The sequence below is a fragment of the Ranitomeya variabilis genome, chromosome 2, assembly GCF_051348905.1.
Source record: "Ranitomeya variabilis isolate aRanVar5 chromosome 2, aRanVar5.hap1, whole genome shotgun sequence".
Lineage (NCBI taxonomy): Eukaryota > Metazoa > Chordata > Amphibia > Anura > Dendrobatidae > Ranitomeya > Ranitomeya variabilis.
The window spans coordinates 292,291,117-292,308,963 of NC_135233.1; the positions used below are offsets into that span (position 1 = coordinate 292,291,117).

Consider the following 17,847-nt stretch of genomic DNA (forward strand, 5'->3'; position numbering starts at 1 on the left):
GGTAATTATTACCATTATTCTTTATATGCAAACAGGCTGGTGTACTTAATATAAGCAGAGTAGCAAGGTGGGCGGTCTATGGAATGAGCATTGAGCTGTAATATTATAGTCTGCTATGAGAGAAAACCGCACTAAGCTGCTATCATTTATCTGTTCAATGTAATAGCCTGTTTTGTTATATTTGGTTATCCTCTGTGGACCTTCGGTCAGTTTTACTCACCTGGGTAGTTCACATAATATGTATTTGATGTATAATATCCATTTTAATTATGTACCAAATCTTTTGATGTAATAAATGGTTAAATTTAGTAAACTCTTGGTTCTCCTTCTTATATAATTTGTGTATGAGTGATTCTAAATAGTTGGATATTTTCAATTTACTGGGATTTTTCTAATGATCTATAATGACCAGTAAGTGGTGACTATTTGTCTCCTTCTACATCTTCTCCACGTCTTACTGAACAGAAGTGAATGTCTTTTAAAAGTTTGAACTGCCATAAGTATCAATGTTCTGGACATAATGACTGCCATGCATTTAGGAAAATTAAATCTTGCTTTCTGCATGGCACACATTTTGAATTTAGTTGTGCAAACTTTCTTAAATAAATATATCTGTTCAGGAAAGGAAGCATACATAGTAACATACCATATATACTCGAGTATAAGCTGAGATTTTCAGCCCATTTTTTTAGGCTGAAAGTGCCCCTCTCGGCTTATACTCAAGTCATTGTTCCTGGGGGGTCGGCCGGGGAGCGGCGGCTGTGACATACTCACCTGCTCCTGGCGAGGTCCCTGCATCTCCGATGGTTTCCGGGCACGGCGGCTCTTCCAGCTTTGAGCGGTTCTGGTTCATGGTTCTGCTCATTACAGTAATGAATATGGATGTGACTCCACTCCCATAGGGGTGGAGCCGCATATTCATTACTGTAATGAGCGGTACCAGTGACCGCTCAATGCTGGAAGAGCTGCTGCGCCCAGAGAGTCCTTAAGAGAAGCTGCCAGGGACTGCGCCGGGAGCAGGTGAGTATAATCGGGAGGGGCAGCAAGGAGATATTCTCCTCTCCTCGTTCCACCGCCAGGCGCCGTATTCTGTGTCATCTGCCTGTGATGCTCAGGTCAGAGGGCACGATGACGTGGTTAGTGCGCGCCCTCTGCCTGAGTGTCAGTGCGGAGGACGTGGAAGACACAGCGGCGCCCGGCGGTGGAACGGGGAAAGGTAAGTAAAGCAAGTGCTATGGGCCTGAGTGACGAGAGGTGAGTATGTCATTTTTTTTTAATCGCAGCAACAGCATATGGGGCATAATAGTCTATGGAGCATCTTATGGGGCCATAATCAGCATTTGTGCAGCATTATATGGGGCAAATGTCTGTATGGAGCATCTTATGGGGTCATAATCAACATTTTTGCAGCATTATATGGGGCATATTTTAATATGGAGCATCTTATGGGGCCCATAATAATCTTTATGGAGCATTATATGGGGCATATTTTGTATGGAGCATCTTATGGGGCCCATCATGAACTGTATGAAGCATTATATGGGGCTCCTGATTCAATATGGATATTCAAAAACACTTAACCTACTGATGTCTCAATTAATTTTACTTTTATTGGTATCTATTTTTATTGTTGACATTTACTGGTAGCTGCTGCATTTTCCACTCTAGGCTTATACTCGAGTCATTACGTTTTCCCAGTTTTTTGTGGCAAAATTAGGGGTCTCGGCTTATACTCAGGTCGGCTTATACTCGAGTATACGGTAGTTAGCAAGGCCGAAAAAATACTTTTGTTCATCCAGTTCAGCCTATATTCCATCAGAATAAATCCGCAGATCTACGTCCATCTAAAGAACCTAATAACTTTAAGATACAATATTTTTACACTCTAGGAAGACATCAAGGCCTCTCTTGAACACATCAACTGAGTTCACAATTACCACCTCCTCAGGCAAGGAATTCCAGATTCCACTGCCCTAACAGTAAAGAATCCTCTTCTATGTTGGTGGAAAAACCTTCTCTCCTCCAGACGTAGAGAATACCCTCTTGTGACCGTCACCTTCCTTGGTATAAACCGATCCTCGGAGAGCTATTTTTATTGTCCCCTTATATATTTATACATGGTTATTAGATCGCCCCTCAGTCGTCTTTTTTCTAGACTAAATAATCCTAATTTTGCTAATCTCTCTGGGTATTCTAGTTCCCCCATCCCCTTTATTAATTTTGTTGCCCTCCTTTTTGTACTCGCTCTATTTCCATTATATCCTTCCTGAGCACCGGTGCCCAAAACTGTACACAGTACTCCATGTGCGTTCTAACCAGAGATTTGTACAGAGGCAGTATAATGCTCTCATCATGTGTATCCAGACCTCTTTTAATGCACCCCATTATCCCGTTTGACTTTGCAGCCGCGGCCTGGCACTGGCTGCTCCAGGTAAGATTATCATTAGCTAGGATCCCCATCTCCAGTCCATCTCCAGTTCATCTCCATGTCAGATTTACCCAGCGGTTTCCCATTCAGTGTGTAATGGTGATATTGTTTCCTTCTTCCCATGTGTATAAACTTGCATTTATCATTGTTAAACCACATCTGCCACCTTTCAGCCAGTTTCCAACTTATCCAGATCCATCTGTAGCAGAATACTATCTTCTCTTGTATTGACTGCTTTACATAGTTTTGTATCATCTGTAAATATCGATATTTTACTGTGTAAGCCTTCTACCAGATCATTCATAAATATGTTGACGAGAATAGGTCCCAACACTGACCCTTGATGGTTATAACAGTGATGAAGGTGATGGTCATGACAAGGCACATGAATTTGCATTTACATCGTTCTTAAATGGCAAAGAATGTACTTTTGGCTTTGCAAAAACATTTGAGATCTGTCATTATCAGCTCATGAGGGACTCATGCAGCTTACTGAAGCCATTCAAAAAGTCTACAAAATTTGTCAATAGGAGCAACAAAAAAAACCAAAAATGCAACAGTTAATGGAGGAAGAGCATCAAATTGTACATGATCATGAACACAGTTTGTTTGGGACAATCAAGGTCCATGTTACATGCAGCAGAATATGGCAGAAGGAGAGAAGGGGGTTGAAGATGAGGAAGAGTAGCTGATGGATGTAGAGGGAAAAGGTAAAGAACAATACTGACAATAAGTGAAAATTAAGACAACAATGAGGACACTGGCAATGATGACAAACAGTCACACTGGGATACAGAAAGAGAAAAAGCATTGGTCATGCAAGCATGGCAGCAGTATTCTGGAATGCTAGGCTGATCGTTACCATCAACCCAAGGTATGACAGCCATGCTTTTAGACTATCACTCTTAAAAAAATTAAATCCAATATTTTTTTCAGACATCTGAAAGGGAGTCCAAATGGCCATTTTACCCAGATTAGTTGTGCTCCCACTAAGTAAATATTTCACAGAATAGATGCCTGCTGACCACACACTTGACCAGGAGACCGACTCTGTTCTCTGCAGAGTCCTCCCCCCACCTGTGTTATTAGTAGAAAAAGTAGCCAATTCAGCAGCAGTGACTACAGAATATTTGGCATAACATAGGGTTTTAATTGTTGTTGCTTCTTTTTTTCAATAGGAGATATGTTCAGATTTTCTCCTCTTCACTTTAATTCATGGGTAAAGTAGCAGCACAAGCACAAGACTGCACCTGATGCTTTTAATTTATGTGACAGTTTATTTTTACATAATTTAATCACCCATAACAACAGAAAATTCTATGATAAATAAATATATGGTACATGGATAAAAATAGCATAAATAACATATGAAAGATGACATGATGATGTAAAACCATCTGTGAATTTATTCATACTGACTTTTCTGGTAGAAACCTTGGACAGATGTGCTGATTACAGCGATTCATAGTAATATTGAATGAATATAACCAACAAAGTATCTGATTTTAGATTTATGCTGATCCAGCCCATTACAAATATATGCATTTTTCATGATCAGTTTTCAGATTTCTATAAAAAAAATAATTGAAAGCAATTTAATTATCCCTACTGAATATTCACATTTTTAACAGGGTTTTCCACCTTTGACATTCAACCGTTTATCTCTCATCTGAGAAAAGTGGTCCCATTATGCTAATCTCTACTGATCAAACTCTGATCAGGGTTTGATCATAGAGTGATTTGATTTTCTCAGATGAGAAGAATAAAAAAAATATTTCCATCTTATCCATTCAGTTCGTCCGTGAAACTCGGACTGCACTCAGATGTCATTTGGGTGCAGTCCGACTTTTTTCACTAACACATAGACATGAATGGCCAAGTCCAATAATCAAGCACAACTTGTGCATGCTGCAGTTTTTGGAATAACGTGTGGAAAAGTGCTATTGGTCAAAATGAGGAGAGCAGTTGTCCTATTTTTATGGACGTGTACATGAGCCCTTAGAATAGGTCGTCAATATCAGACAAATTGGACATGTGAGCGTCCCATTGACTAATATTGGTCTGCATGAGCCCTACAGCTAGGTAATCACTTTAAAAAGTTATGGACAACACCTCTAAGTATTAACCCCTTTATGCCAGGTGTTCCAGTTGCCTTGTCATCACAATTTGTCCCTACAAAAATTGCTCAGCTTCTTACACTTGCCCATTTTTCTTCTGTTTTCTTGCTGCCTAATACATCCCAGCTTGTCAGTTGCCATTGCAACAAAATAATCAATTGTATTCACTCACATCTGTCTGTTGTTTTAATGTCCTGCCTGATGTGACATGATGTGTTAGGTTAGCTTGACACAAAGTTTGGTATGTACTTCAATCATGAACACAGGAAAATGTCCAGATTTGTATACTTGTTGTTTTGCCCAGACTAATGAAATAGTGAGCTATACACTTGTACCCGTCTGCCAAATACATGTAAGTAAATGTTAAGCCAACAGAATCACAGGCCTATTAAAAACTGCAAATATGAATGAAAACAGGAGATTTTTTTAGCATACAATCTGGATGTAGACACAAAACTTTGTTTTAATCTCTCATAAAGGTATTTCTATAGTACGCTGAGATGGTAATACTGTGAATCAGAATATGTATCATGATCCCTGTTAAAACCATTTCTATATAATGACATTTTAAGGAAATAAAATAAATATTTATTTAAAAATGTACTTGCGAAGTGTGCAATACCTTTTCGACACACGCCTGTCAATAGCTAATAAAGGGATTTTTGTGTACTCACCGTAAAATCCTTTTCTCCGAGCCACTCATTGGGGGACACAGGACCATGGGTGTTAAGCTGCTGTCACTAGGAGGCTGACACTAAGTTGAGACAAAAAAAGTTAGCTCCTCCCCTGCAGTATACACCCTCATGCTGGCTTCCAGAGACCCAGTTCAGTGCAAAAGCAGTAGGAGATTAATAACAATATATTACATAAAAATAGAGTATAACATGTCAGAGAAAGTCAAGAACCAAAATGGTAACGAGCCATAAGGCTAACAGGGTGGGTGCTGTGTCCCCCAATGAGTGGCTCAGAGAAAAGGATTTTACGGTGAGTACACAAAAATCCCTATTTCTCCTTCGCCACATTGGGGGATACAGGACCATGGGACGTCCCAAAGCAGTCCCTGGGTGGGGAACAATACAACCAAATAACTCTGTGTACCATCTGACTATAAGTGCACAACGGCCGCCCGCAGAATACGTCTGCCAAGGGCCGCATCCGTGGAAAATTGAGTGTGGATATTGTAGTGCTTTGTGAAAGTATGCAGGCTAGACCATGTTGCGGCCTTGCAAACCTGCTCCGCTGTTGCCTGGTGCCGAATGGCCCAGGAAGCACCCACTGACCGAGTAGAGTGTGCTCTAACCCCTGCTGGGATAGGCCTGCCCCTGACCCGATAAGATTCTTGGATAGCCAATTGGATCCATCTGGCTATCTTGGCCTTAGACCCGGCTGAACCCTTTCTGTGACCCTCCGGGAGGACAAAGAGGGAGTCCGATTTGCGGAAGGGAGCAGTCCTAAAAACGTACCTCCTGAGGGCCCATACCATGTCCAAGGTGTGAAGGGCCTTTTTGACCCTATGTCTCGGCTGTGGGCAGAAGGAGGGAAGAATGATATCTTCATTAAGGTGGAAGGATGAAACCACCTTAGGGAGAAAAGCCAGAGATGGGCGTAAGACTACTTTGTCCTGGTGGAAGGAAAGGAAAGGCGCCCAGCAGGATAGTATGGCCAACTCCGAGATGCACCTGATAGATGTTACTGCCACAAGGAAGGCAACCTTCCAGGAGAGGATGGTCAGCGGGACATCCTGCAGAGGTTCAAATGGAGATTCCTGAAGGACACTCAGGACCAAATTGAGATCCCAGGTCTCTAACAGCATTCTGTAGGGGGGTACCACGTGGGAGACCCCTTGAATAAAGGTCCTGACTTGCAAGTTAGCAGCAATCTTACGTTGGAACAACACCAATAATGCTGAGATCTGACCCTTGAGGGAACTGAGTGCCAGGCCGGAAACCAAGCCGGACTGGAGAAATTCCAGAATGGAAGGAATGTAGAAAACGAGATGGGGGCGACCGCAGAGCCTGCACCATGAGAAGAAGGCTTTCCAGGTGCGGTGATAGATGCGAGCGGAAGACGTCTTGCGAGCGCTGATCATGGTGGCTATGACCTGCTGGGAGAAACCTGCTTGAGTTAGGATCCAGGTTTCAACAGCCAAGCCGTTAAACGTAGGGCCCCTGAGCTCTGGTGGAAGATTGGTCCTTGGCGCAGCAGATCTGGGCGGTCTGGTATCCGCCAGGGGACGTCGGATACGAGATGAACGAGTTCCGCATACCATGCACGACGTGGCCAATCCAGGGCGATAAGGATCATCAGAACCCCTCCATCTTGATTTTTCAGATCACTTTCGGCAGACACTTTTTTGAGGAGGAATCCGCACGCCACTCTCTAAGCCAAATAGCTCTCCTGATGGTGATGGCATTTTGAAGCCGCAGTTGCTGCACAGTCTGCTGCTTCTAATGACACGTACATCACATAATCTGCAGCCATAGCAATTTGTTTGGCGAGGTCTGCCGCCTCAGATGGAAGAGCCTGGTCCTAAATGGATTTTGCAAGGGCATCTGCCCAGAAAACCCTTGCTTTGGCTCCAGTGTGCCTCCTACGGACACTAAGCTTGAACTGGGTCTCTGGAAGCCAGCATGAGGGTGTGTACTGCAGGAGCTAACTTTGTTTGTATCAATTTAGTGTCAACCTTCTAGTGACAGCAGCATAACACTCATGGTCCTGTGTCCCCCAATGTGGCGAAGGAGAAAGAAAGTTTTGTCACAACTAGAGATGGGCTAACACGTGGATGGTCAGGTCTGGTGGGTTCTGCCTAACATTTTAAAATGTTAAGTTTGGATGTCAGAATGGTACCTGAACTCAAACCCGAACCTGGACCCCAGATGAATAGGGGCCCCAAACATCCATTGTTTCCCACACTGTCATCTGCCTTACAGCGTGGGGAATACCGGCTCTGATCAGCGGTAAGATCGTTACCGCTGGTCAGAGCACTGTGATTTCCACATTGTCAGATGAAAAATGTTACCACCAGTCACAGGTGTGGCTAATGAGAGTACTACTCTCATCATCCTACACCTGCTCTCACTGGTAGAAGCGAGAACAGGCGAGACTGATGATAGTATTCATCAGTCGGTGTCTGTGCAATAAATAAATATATTACAAAAAATGGCATTTCTTCCCCTCTATTTTTGATAACCAGCACAGGTAAAACTGACACATGAGGGCTGCTACTCCAAGATACCAGCTTTATATTGGCTGGTTATCAAAAATAGAGGGGTCCCAATGCCATTTTTTATTACTTAAATAAATAATTAAAAATGGCCTGTGGTCCCTGCACTTTTGACAGCCTCAGACTGGTATGGAGCCATAGAAATTGGCTCTGCCCAGCCTAAAAATAGTAGACCGCAGTCACCCCAGAAAAGGCGCATCTATTAGATGCTTCAATTCTGGCACTTCGCCTGGCTCTTTCCACTTGCCCTGGTGTAGTGGTAAGTGGGGTAATAGTTGTAGGGTTGATGTCAGCTGTTTTATGGCTGCAGACATCAAGCACCACAGGTTAGTAATGGAGAGGCGTCTATAAGATGCCCCCAACACTAACCCCATAGCAAGATTGCAATAAAGAAAACAATAAGATAAAGTCCTTTAATTGAAATAAAACTCCCCTCTCTCTTTACCCATTTATTTAAATAAATGGAAAATACAAAAGCAAAGTTATACTCAAATGTCAAATGAGAAGGTAATCCATTGATGCCCATGTCCCCTGTAAAAGACAAAAGATAATACAACACCATATTCCTCACCTGTACATTGAGAAGATAATCAATATCTGTCCCATGACAATCTGAATGATTAGGAGAGCAGTCACATCAGTCATGCTACTGCTTTCCAAGCCAGCTGGTTCACACCGAGACAGGACCGTGATTATGTTCCTGCAGTGTGTAGCGCTACCATGTGAAAGGTCACTGGAGTTCATAGCTGATGAACCCCAGACACCTCACATAGAGCACGACTCACATCATGTGAAAATTCTAACACAGCGAGTGGTGACATCAGAGAGGTGATCGTGGGTCATCAGCTATGACCTCCAGTTACCTTTCTCATACCAGCGTTATACACTGCAGGAGCATTGTCACGCTCCTGCCTCAGTGTGTTCTGACTGTCTAGCTGAGTGCTCGCATCTTGCTAGAGCTCAACAAGCCACCCAGATTTAGCAGAGCTGTACTTCTTTGAGGGATAGATATGGATTATCTTATCTTTAGACAGGTGAGGAATATGGTGTTTTATTATTTTTGTCTATTAAATGGGACATGACCATCAGTGGATTATCTTCTTGTCGGACAGTTGAGTACAACTTAGCTTTTATATTTTTATTTTTTAAATAAAAGGGTATAAGAGGTTGGGGAGCTTTATTTAAATTAAAGGACTTTATTCTGGCTGTGTCTTTATTATAATCTTACTAGCCGATGGCTGGGGGTTGATGTTAATAATCTGGAAGCAGCTGATATTAATAGCCTAGGATGGGGCCTTGGTTATTGGCCCCCTCCAAGTCTAAAAACATTAGCTCTCAGCTGGCCTAGAAATGACAGCTATTCCCACTTGTCCTGGTGCGGTTGCAAGCACCCCGTATAGTTGTGGGGTTGATGTCAGCTTTGTAATGTCAGTGGACATTAAGCCCATGGGTTAGTAATGGAGAGGCATCTCTAAGAAGTGCCCATCACTAGCCACAACATGTTTATGTGCCTGATGCCTATTTAAAATAAATCCTATTCCAGAAACGGTACTGAAGTGATGTATGCATTCAAATTTGACAGCATGCAATTAAAGCTATAAGCAAAAAAATAAAGAGAGAAGAAAGCTGCTGGTAAACATCTTTCATACTCTATAAAATTCAGATTGTTAAATTCATATCCACCAACTCTCCCAGGAAGCTTGAGGAATATTTCCCAAGACATTGCTGTAGTGGAGCATGGGACTTTACAGGTATTCCAATTTACCTTTGTAGTACTTGACACAGTCACAATAGTCAAAAAATATTTTTCTCTACTAAGATTGATTAATTTCACTTATAATGAAATAAAAGTATGAATCATATCCCAGTTCTATGTATATTACCAGTAATGTTTCTATTCTAACGTCATTTATATAGGAAATATTAAAGAAGCAGTCCCATCAAAACATTGATCCTCCGAAATCTTTGCATTCATCATATTATATGGCACTGAGTACTTACAATTGCTCATTTTGCCTTTCTACCGATAATTCTTCTCTTTTCCATCAGGTCTTTGACATCATGTGACTAAAAACTCACTAGCTGAATCTTTCTAAGCTTTATGTAGAAACAGGAGGTCAATTTTCAGTGCATGACTTTTTTATACTTTTTTTTATATAGTTTTTATATACTTTTTTGTGTAGTTAGTTTAACTTCATTTTACTTTTTCTAACTTTATTTTCTAAAGCACATTTTTTTATTTTTAAAAATCTTCTCCCATGTTCCTAATTTGTTATATAGTTATGATTGCATTCATTGCTTTCTCTGGCCAAAAATATAAAAAGTGTTTAAAAAAAATAATTCTAAAAATCCAAGCCCTTTCCACTTCCTGCCGACTTCAACTCAAAAATATTTCACGAATCCGTACATTCCTCAACCAAGAATCTACAAAAACCCTAGTCCATGCCCTCATCATCTCTCACCTTGACTACTGCAACCTCCTGCTCTGTGGCCTCCCCTCTAACACTCTCGCACCCCTCCAATCTATTCTAAACTCTGCTGCCCGACTAATCCACCTGTCCCCCCGCTATTCCCCTGCCTCCCCCCTCTGTCAATCCCTTCACTGGCTCCCCATTGCCCAGAGACTCCACTACAAAACCCTAACCATGATGTACAAAGCCATCCACAACCTGTCTCCTCCATACATCTGTGACCTCGTCTCCTGGTACTTACCTACACGCAACCTCCGATCCTCACAAGACCTCCCTCTCTACTCCCCTCTTATCTCCTCTTCCCACAATCGTATACAAGATTTCTCTCGCGTATCATCCCTACTCTGGAACCCTCTACCACAACACATCAGACTCTCGCCTACCATCGAAACCTTCAAAAAGAGCCTGAAGACCCACCTCTTCCGACAAGCCTACAACCTGCAGTAACCATCAATCAACCAAACCGCTGCATGACCAGCTCTATCCTCACCTACTGTATTCTCACCCATCCCTTGTAGATTGTGAGCCTTCGCGGGCAGGGTCCTCACTCCTCCTGTACCAGTTATGACTTGTATTGTTTAAGAATATTGTACTTATTTTTATTATGTATACCCCTCCTCACATGTAAAGCGCCATGGAATAAATGGCGCTATAACTAAAAATAATAATAATAATACTGTTAAAATGAAGGGTTTTACAATCATTATGCTTCCACCTCTCTCATCACCTATTATCGCTAACAGAAATCAGAAATGGCAACTGCACAGGCAGGGGATGGGTTGGACAAATAGATCTCATTGGCTACTTTAAAGAAGCACTCGCATCAAAGTTTTTATTCTCTTAATGTATTGCGATCATCATATTATATAGCACTGTGTACTTACAATTGCTCATTTTATCTTTCTATCTAGATAATTCTTCTCTTTGCTCTATGTAGAAACAGGAAGTCTCTTTTCCCTGAAAAAAATTATACCCCTCTTCAACTCCTGACACAGCTGCTCCCTCCTTCCTCACCATGGACTTTTCCAGTGACTCATGATTCATACAGGGAATATAGACTTCCTGTTTCTACATAGAGCTTAGAAGGATTCAATTAGTTGCTAATTGTGTGATGGCCTAATGGAAAAGAGAAGAATTAACTGGGTAGAAAGACAAAATGAGCAATTGTAAGTACACAGTGCTATATAATATGATGACCTCATTATATTAAGAAGATAAAAACTTTGATGGAAATGCTTCTTTAATCACATGGGAAACCAGGACATGCTGTTCCCATTGCCAGTACTGTTACTTGCTCCTAAGCTTTACCTTTCTACTATGTATGGCCATGGTCAGAATTATAAGCAAGTGACAGAATGACATTTTTTAAATACACTACTTAGAAAGAATCCATGCAACAATATTTTCAGTGTTGAATGTTTTTTTTTTTTTTTAAAAAGCATAAAAGGAATGAAAAAGTATAAACAGAATGCATCAAGCAATGCAAGTATCTTACAGGAAAAGAAGATGTGAATGAGTTCCAGGCAATGACAGATGAAGAACTTACAACTGATGCCCCTTTATAATACTATTGTATTACTGTATCTAACATTTGATACGCTGTGATCTATTCAATTTGGGTAATACTATAGCATTATGGAAAATCACATGTTTTACAGGGATAACTAGTTTGCAAAAATTATAATTGCAGGCAATAATCATAAACGATATGTTCTTCATATGTAACATCATCATTTCCATTTTCCAAATTGATTTCTTGATCGTTAGATTGTATATAATTCCAAATAACCCAAAGCCTAATTCACATGACTGTGCAAAAAATCATCCACTTGTTTTGCAAAAGTGAGTATTTATACTCCATGGGTATTTGAGTGTCAGCATTGTGTGGTCATGTGGCACAACTCATGGCATCTGGGATGGAGTCCAATGGCGCATGCGGGGATTTTTTTCACACGGACTCACGGTTCGTGTAGAAATTCATGTATGTGAGTTGTGCCTGTTGATCACTGTTACAAAAATGATTTTTTTTAAAATGTTTTATATAATTTCTAATAATCAATGGAAACCATTAATGCATTCGATATAGTGACTTCAAAGATTACCTTCAAAATGATTATCAACACTTTGGAATGTGTTTTTACATTTCGCGTAAAAGTGTAATTTTGGAAATATGATCAAGAATCCACTAGAGAAAAAGCAATGAGCATATTCCATACAAAGTGCAAATTTATTTATAATTATTGTGTCTTTTAACACAAACTAATTTCTATTGTCAACACAAAGTCAAGCAGTGAAATGACGGGTTACAATGATATGATAAAAACACACAATATGCTATTTAGTGATGAGGGATTTACACAATGTTAGGCTGGTAATAAAGAATGTCATATACAAGGGGAAAAGTTTCAAGTGGAAAGCAGAGCTTACTTTTTGGTGAACAGGTCCCACAGTCTAATAGTCTAGTCCAGTCTGTAAGATAATCAATAAATGTCATTCATTCCTTTGCTGCCGTACTTGGGTAAAACTAAGCAAAATAGCAAATGCTTTGATTTGTACATAAAAAAGGTTCAACTGCCCAGAGGTTGAATCAAATTATTACAAAAATAAACAAAAACAAAAAACAAGGTGATATAAATGTATCAGAATGATTAAGATGCTAAGTCATTTCAATATTAACATTAGGTTCCTTAGTTATTATAACCAAAGATATTTTCTGTTAAAAAAAATCATAAAACACACCAGAAACTGTCTTGTCATCTAAAGAGGTGAAGTGTATCTAATTCTGAAAGAAAAGCTTGGCACAAAGACAACACGACTCATCACTCAAGCAACCCCATATCGACAGAGTCACTGCATCTCTTCAGCTGGGAGTCTCGACAGAAGGGATAATGAGTAGCTTCAAATAACAAGATATTTTGGCACAGACTTCATTGACCCTTGCCAGGAAAAAAGATGAAGATATAGCGAAGTTTACCTTCAAAATATTAATGATCCAATGCAGCCAAATCAGCCAAGGAGCTTTAAATAACCAAGAAAGAGCTCAAACTTCCAGAAAGCCAATAAAATACATTGAGGGACTTGAGTAGTACATATTTGCACAGGCCAAGTGCATAAAGGTGCTAGAGATTTACAATGATCTGTGATTTACAAAGTACAATTTTGTTGCATACAGTATAGTATAAAGCGAAACTTTTTTTGCATAGTTTTGGTTCATAACATACACAATAAAGCTATAAAAAACAAGTACATCTTAACTTCGGCATGAACTCACTCTCACATCTGTCTCAACATCAAAACTTTGGGGTATATACAGAATTTCAGAAATGTGTAACTGAAATGAAATACTTTTACAGAAATAATTTACAGCTTAGAAGTCTTAGAGTAATTATGTAGCTATTCTACTGGGCTAATAACAAAAAAGTCAGGTTTTCTCCAAGTTAAACGTTCAGGTTGAGCATCAACAGTGACAAGCTGACTGCATCACCCCATGTGAGCCAGAAAAATACCAAAGATCAATCATGAAGGGAAACGCTGGTCATCCAAAGTAATTAGTGTCATTTAAAGAATGGAGAAAAATGGTAGATTTGAGAGCATATGAATTTTCGTTGGAACTCTTGTCCAATCCGACATTTGTATTGTTTAGAAAGCCAATTACTAATCACAATGACATTATTGGGTATAATAACAATTACAAGCCTCATTAACTGTAGATGTCGGATAATTATCAAGAAATAAAAGTACATTCATACAATATTATATTGACTTTTCTAAGTTTGCCTCTCGAAGTGGTAGAAAAGCCCATCACAATGTTTAGCTCAAAGCCACTTTTGAAATGGAAAACATTAATAGATGAAATATCATTCTTTTATATAAAAGAATCCCATAGAAATGTGTTTTGATGAGACAACCCTCTTAAAGAAATCAAGTAAGTAGATTAGAACAATGAATGTTCTATAACTGACCAATTTTGAGATGGATATAACAGTTATAAACAGAAAGCAACAAAAAAGCAAAATACAACATAAACAACATACAAAAAATGGTGTTAAAATACTATATTATTTAACATATAATATATCTATAAGTGTAGTTTCAATTGAATTGAATTAAAAATCAAACAAATGTATATATACATAATATTTTATTGAGATACACAGCTACACAATAAAAATTAAATTTAAAGTTAATAGTAAAAACATGGGACAATGAAAGCAAGGGGAGGCCGATGAGACACATAATAGTGAAAACAAGATTACGATGCAAAGGGTAGCCACCAGATGGCAGAATACTATCAAGAACTAATGATAGCAGGTATGTATAGGCACATGTATATATCTACAGTTAATTATAATGCAATTTGGAGAGTTAGATATATGCAATGCACAAAAGATAAAATCCGTAGTGGAAATATAAAGATACAATATAGTCAGACATGTCCCCCAAAAATAATAAACTGTGTCACCATATTGGCCTCCATCTTTGATCTCAATTTGCCTTTCGTACCTCAATGTGCGTTTTGTACTCCCAGATGAATCGGGGTCTAAATGTGCGTTGGGGTCTGAGGTGGATGCTAATGTGGTGAAACAGTCTTTAATTATTTTGGGGGGTATGCCTGATTATAATGTATCTTTAATTTTTTACAACTGATTTTATTTTTTGTGCATTACATTGCACTGAATCTCTATATTTCTAACTCACAGCATTGTATTGTAATTAACGTTGTGGATATATGTGTGCCTATGCATAGTTATTATTACTCCTTGGTAGTATTCTGCCGTCTGGTGGCTACTTTTTGCATGGTATCTTATTTTCACTATTTTATGCCTCTGCTTGCTTTTATCATTCCTTGATTTTACTATTAACTTTTACATTTTATTTTTATTATGTAGTTGTGTATCTCAATAAAATATCTTTTATCAAATTGTAAAAACACTTATATGACATATTAGGCATTTTCTGTATGCTCTATATTAGAATTATTTTTTGGATTATAGGCTTCTTCCAATATTAGCTATATGTAGCTAAACATGTTTAGTCGGGTTAGTCTATTTATTTTTGTATTTTCCGCAGATTTACTATGAAAATGTTTCCAGGTTTAATAAATATTTTTTTACATTTCTATATTTCATATATAAATATATTGGCATGCAATTTTTTACAATTATGTCATATGAAATAAGGATAGCACTTAACCATCTTGCATAGATTATTTATGCTGGACTGTAACAGGAAAAGGTAGTCACAGAAACATATCCTTTCCGACTTAACAGAAAAGTCAAGGTAATTACATTTTGGTGAGAAATTCAGATTCTGATCTCTTCAGCAACTCTCCATTAGTAGTCATTCATAGATTATTTAACAATGCTGTAGCCAACAATTCAAAAGTACATTTCTTAAAGTTTGTCTCTGTCAAAAACCATCTTCCTCAGTTTAGGAGCCGAATTAAAACAAGCAATATTTTGACATTGATGACTGTATCCCATGCAATTTCCTGTCAGTAATTTTGATATATCCCATCTGACTTAGCATCTATAGCTCTATTGTGACTAGACCTTACGCTTGCAGCATTTTTCTTTTATTTCCATGAAATAACAATTGCTATTTTACAATACATTTTAAAGTGAAAGTTCATCTTTACTAAAGTTGTAGAAAATTGCTAAAAACGTAAGAAAATTATACTTTACAATATATCCTTACTAACCATTTTGCCTCCTTGGTGCTGTTACACTCCGGGTATACTTTTAATGTTTCACAGTGCTTTCCTAGTAAACCGTGACTACATTTGTAGTCAGATGTTGTTAGTATAAAATATACTTTGGGCACCGAGCACAAAGAGGGTCTTATACATCACACCACAACCTGTCGTGATGGAGAAGAACCTTCTCAGCAGAAGATGAAATCTAGGACCGAGCTGACATTAGAATCTAAAGAGGATAGAAGAGTTATTAGTAGAAATTAGGAAACAAATTTGAGGGGAATTAAATTCTACGCAAATTTTACAATAATCCAAATTTTCCAAAGGGCAGATTTTTTTACTTATTGCCTTCTGCGTGAAAACAGCAAAATAATAGGCTGTGGGAACCCATTTTTTGAACCATAAAAGGCTATCACAATATTAAAAATGAAAAAATCGTTATTCTCAACTCACCGCTCACCTTTCCAGCCCCTCCATGTCACTTATCCGTTCCTTGCTGCATCTTCACATCTTTGCTTGCACTAAAAATGCTGGGCCTGATCAAAATTGAAGTTCCAACCCAGTGTGAGAGGCCCAGGAGGATTTTGGGCAATTTTGGAATAAGTAATGGTATAATGATGTGATAGCATGCGCAGCACCAAGCTATTTCAGTGCGACCGGCAGCAATCTGAAGGTGTGGCGAGGACTGGACGGGTGATGGTGAGGGGAGAAGTAAAGTGAGAATATTTATGAAGAGTCCTAGTGTTAGAGGTTGAGTTCCCGCTTCTGCACAAGGGAAATCTCAGGCCATCTCCGCTGCGGTCTCCCATTCTTCTCCTGCTGTAGTGGAGTGTGCTCAGCGGAGATGTCGGTCCCAGCGTCTCGCTCAGTCTGACTCTGTGCAAAGGGTTACTGCTGCCTTTCCAGCTTCTGCCATTGTAGCCAGTACTGAGCAGCAGTGAGCAGACGTTTGTGGGACTAAGTCCTGCTTTTCCCCTTCTGAGCATGCACAGGGCAAGATCTCTCGTTGGAGATCGAGGGTCACATGCTCAGATACAGCAGCAAATCCTATTGGTCCTCTAGGAAGGTCCTGAAGTTGCTCAACTACTGTGGCAGCCTCCCATTGGTCCTTCTGGGAAGGTCTTGTACTTGCTTCAGCTATAAAAGGTTTGCATGACCGCACGGCCATGCGCTTTTGTACATTTGAAAACGTGTGTGTGTTGATGAGTGCAAGTCGTTCTTTAAACATCCCTGTTGTGAACTATACTTCTTGGCTCCCTCTTGTGGTCACTAGTGATTTGGCTCTTGGATTGTCTTTTACCAGGTTTGTACTCACCTGCTTCGTTAGGCCTGGGGTGTTGCTATTTAAACTTCCTGGATTCTCAGTCCAGTGCCTGGCATCGTTGTAATCAGTTCATTTCTGTTTGCTCCTGTCTTCAGGTCCTGGTTCTTTGCAAGATAAGCTAAGTCCTGCTTTCTTACTTTTGTTTATTTGCATTGTTCTTATTTTTGTCCAGCTTGTACAAAATGTGATTCCTGATATCGCTGGAAGCTCTAGGGGGCTGATATTCTCCCCCCTCACCGTTAGTCGGTTTGGGGGTTCTTGGATATTCAGCGTGGATATTTTGCAGGGTTTTTTGCTGACCATATAAGTCATCTTACTATCTTCTGCTTTTTAGTCAGTGGGCCTCTCTTTGCTAAAATCTAGTTCATTCTTACGTTTGTCTTTTCTTCTTGCCTCACCGTTATTATTTGTTGGGGGCTTGTATTTCTTTGGGGTCTTTTCTCTGGAGGCAAGAGAGGTCTTATTTTCCCTGATAAGGTTAGTTAGTTCTCCGGCTGGCGCGAGACGTCTAGGATCAACGTAGGCACGTTCCCCGGCTACTGTTAGTGTTTGTGCTAGGATCAGCTATATGGTCAGCCTAGTTACCACT

The 17,847-nt window shown here is 39.6% G+C and overlaps 1 protein-coding gene across 5 annotated transcripts in view; it reads right to left on the reverse strand.

Annotated features, from left to right (window-relative positions):
• Positions 1 to 17,847, reverse strand: part of TENM1 (teneurin transmembrane protein 1) — a 1,288,567-nt gene that overhangs the window by 717,140 nt on the left and 553,580 nt on the right. For 3 of the 5 annotated variants that reach the window (XM_077285116.1, XM_077285115.1, XM_077285118.1), the window contains one exon: positions 12,667 to 12,708. The exons of the other annotated variants lie outside the window; for them this stretch is intronic. In XM_077285116.1, the coding sequence (XP_077141231.1) occupies positions 12,667 to 12,708 (42 nt within the window). The remainder of the gene's footprint in view (positions 1 to 12,666; positions 12,709 to 17,847) is intronic. 5 annotated transcript variants of the gene reach the window in all.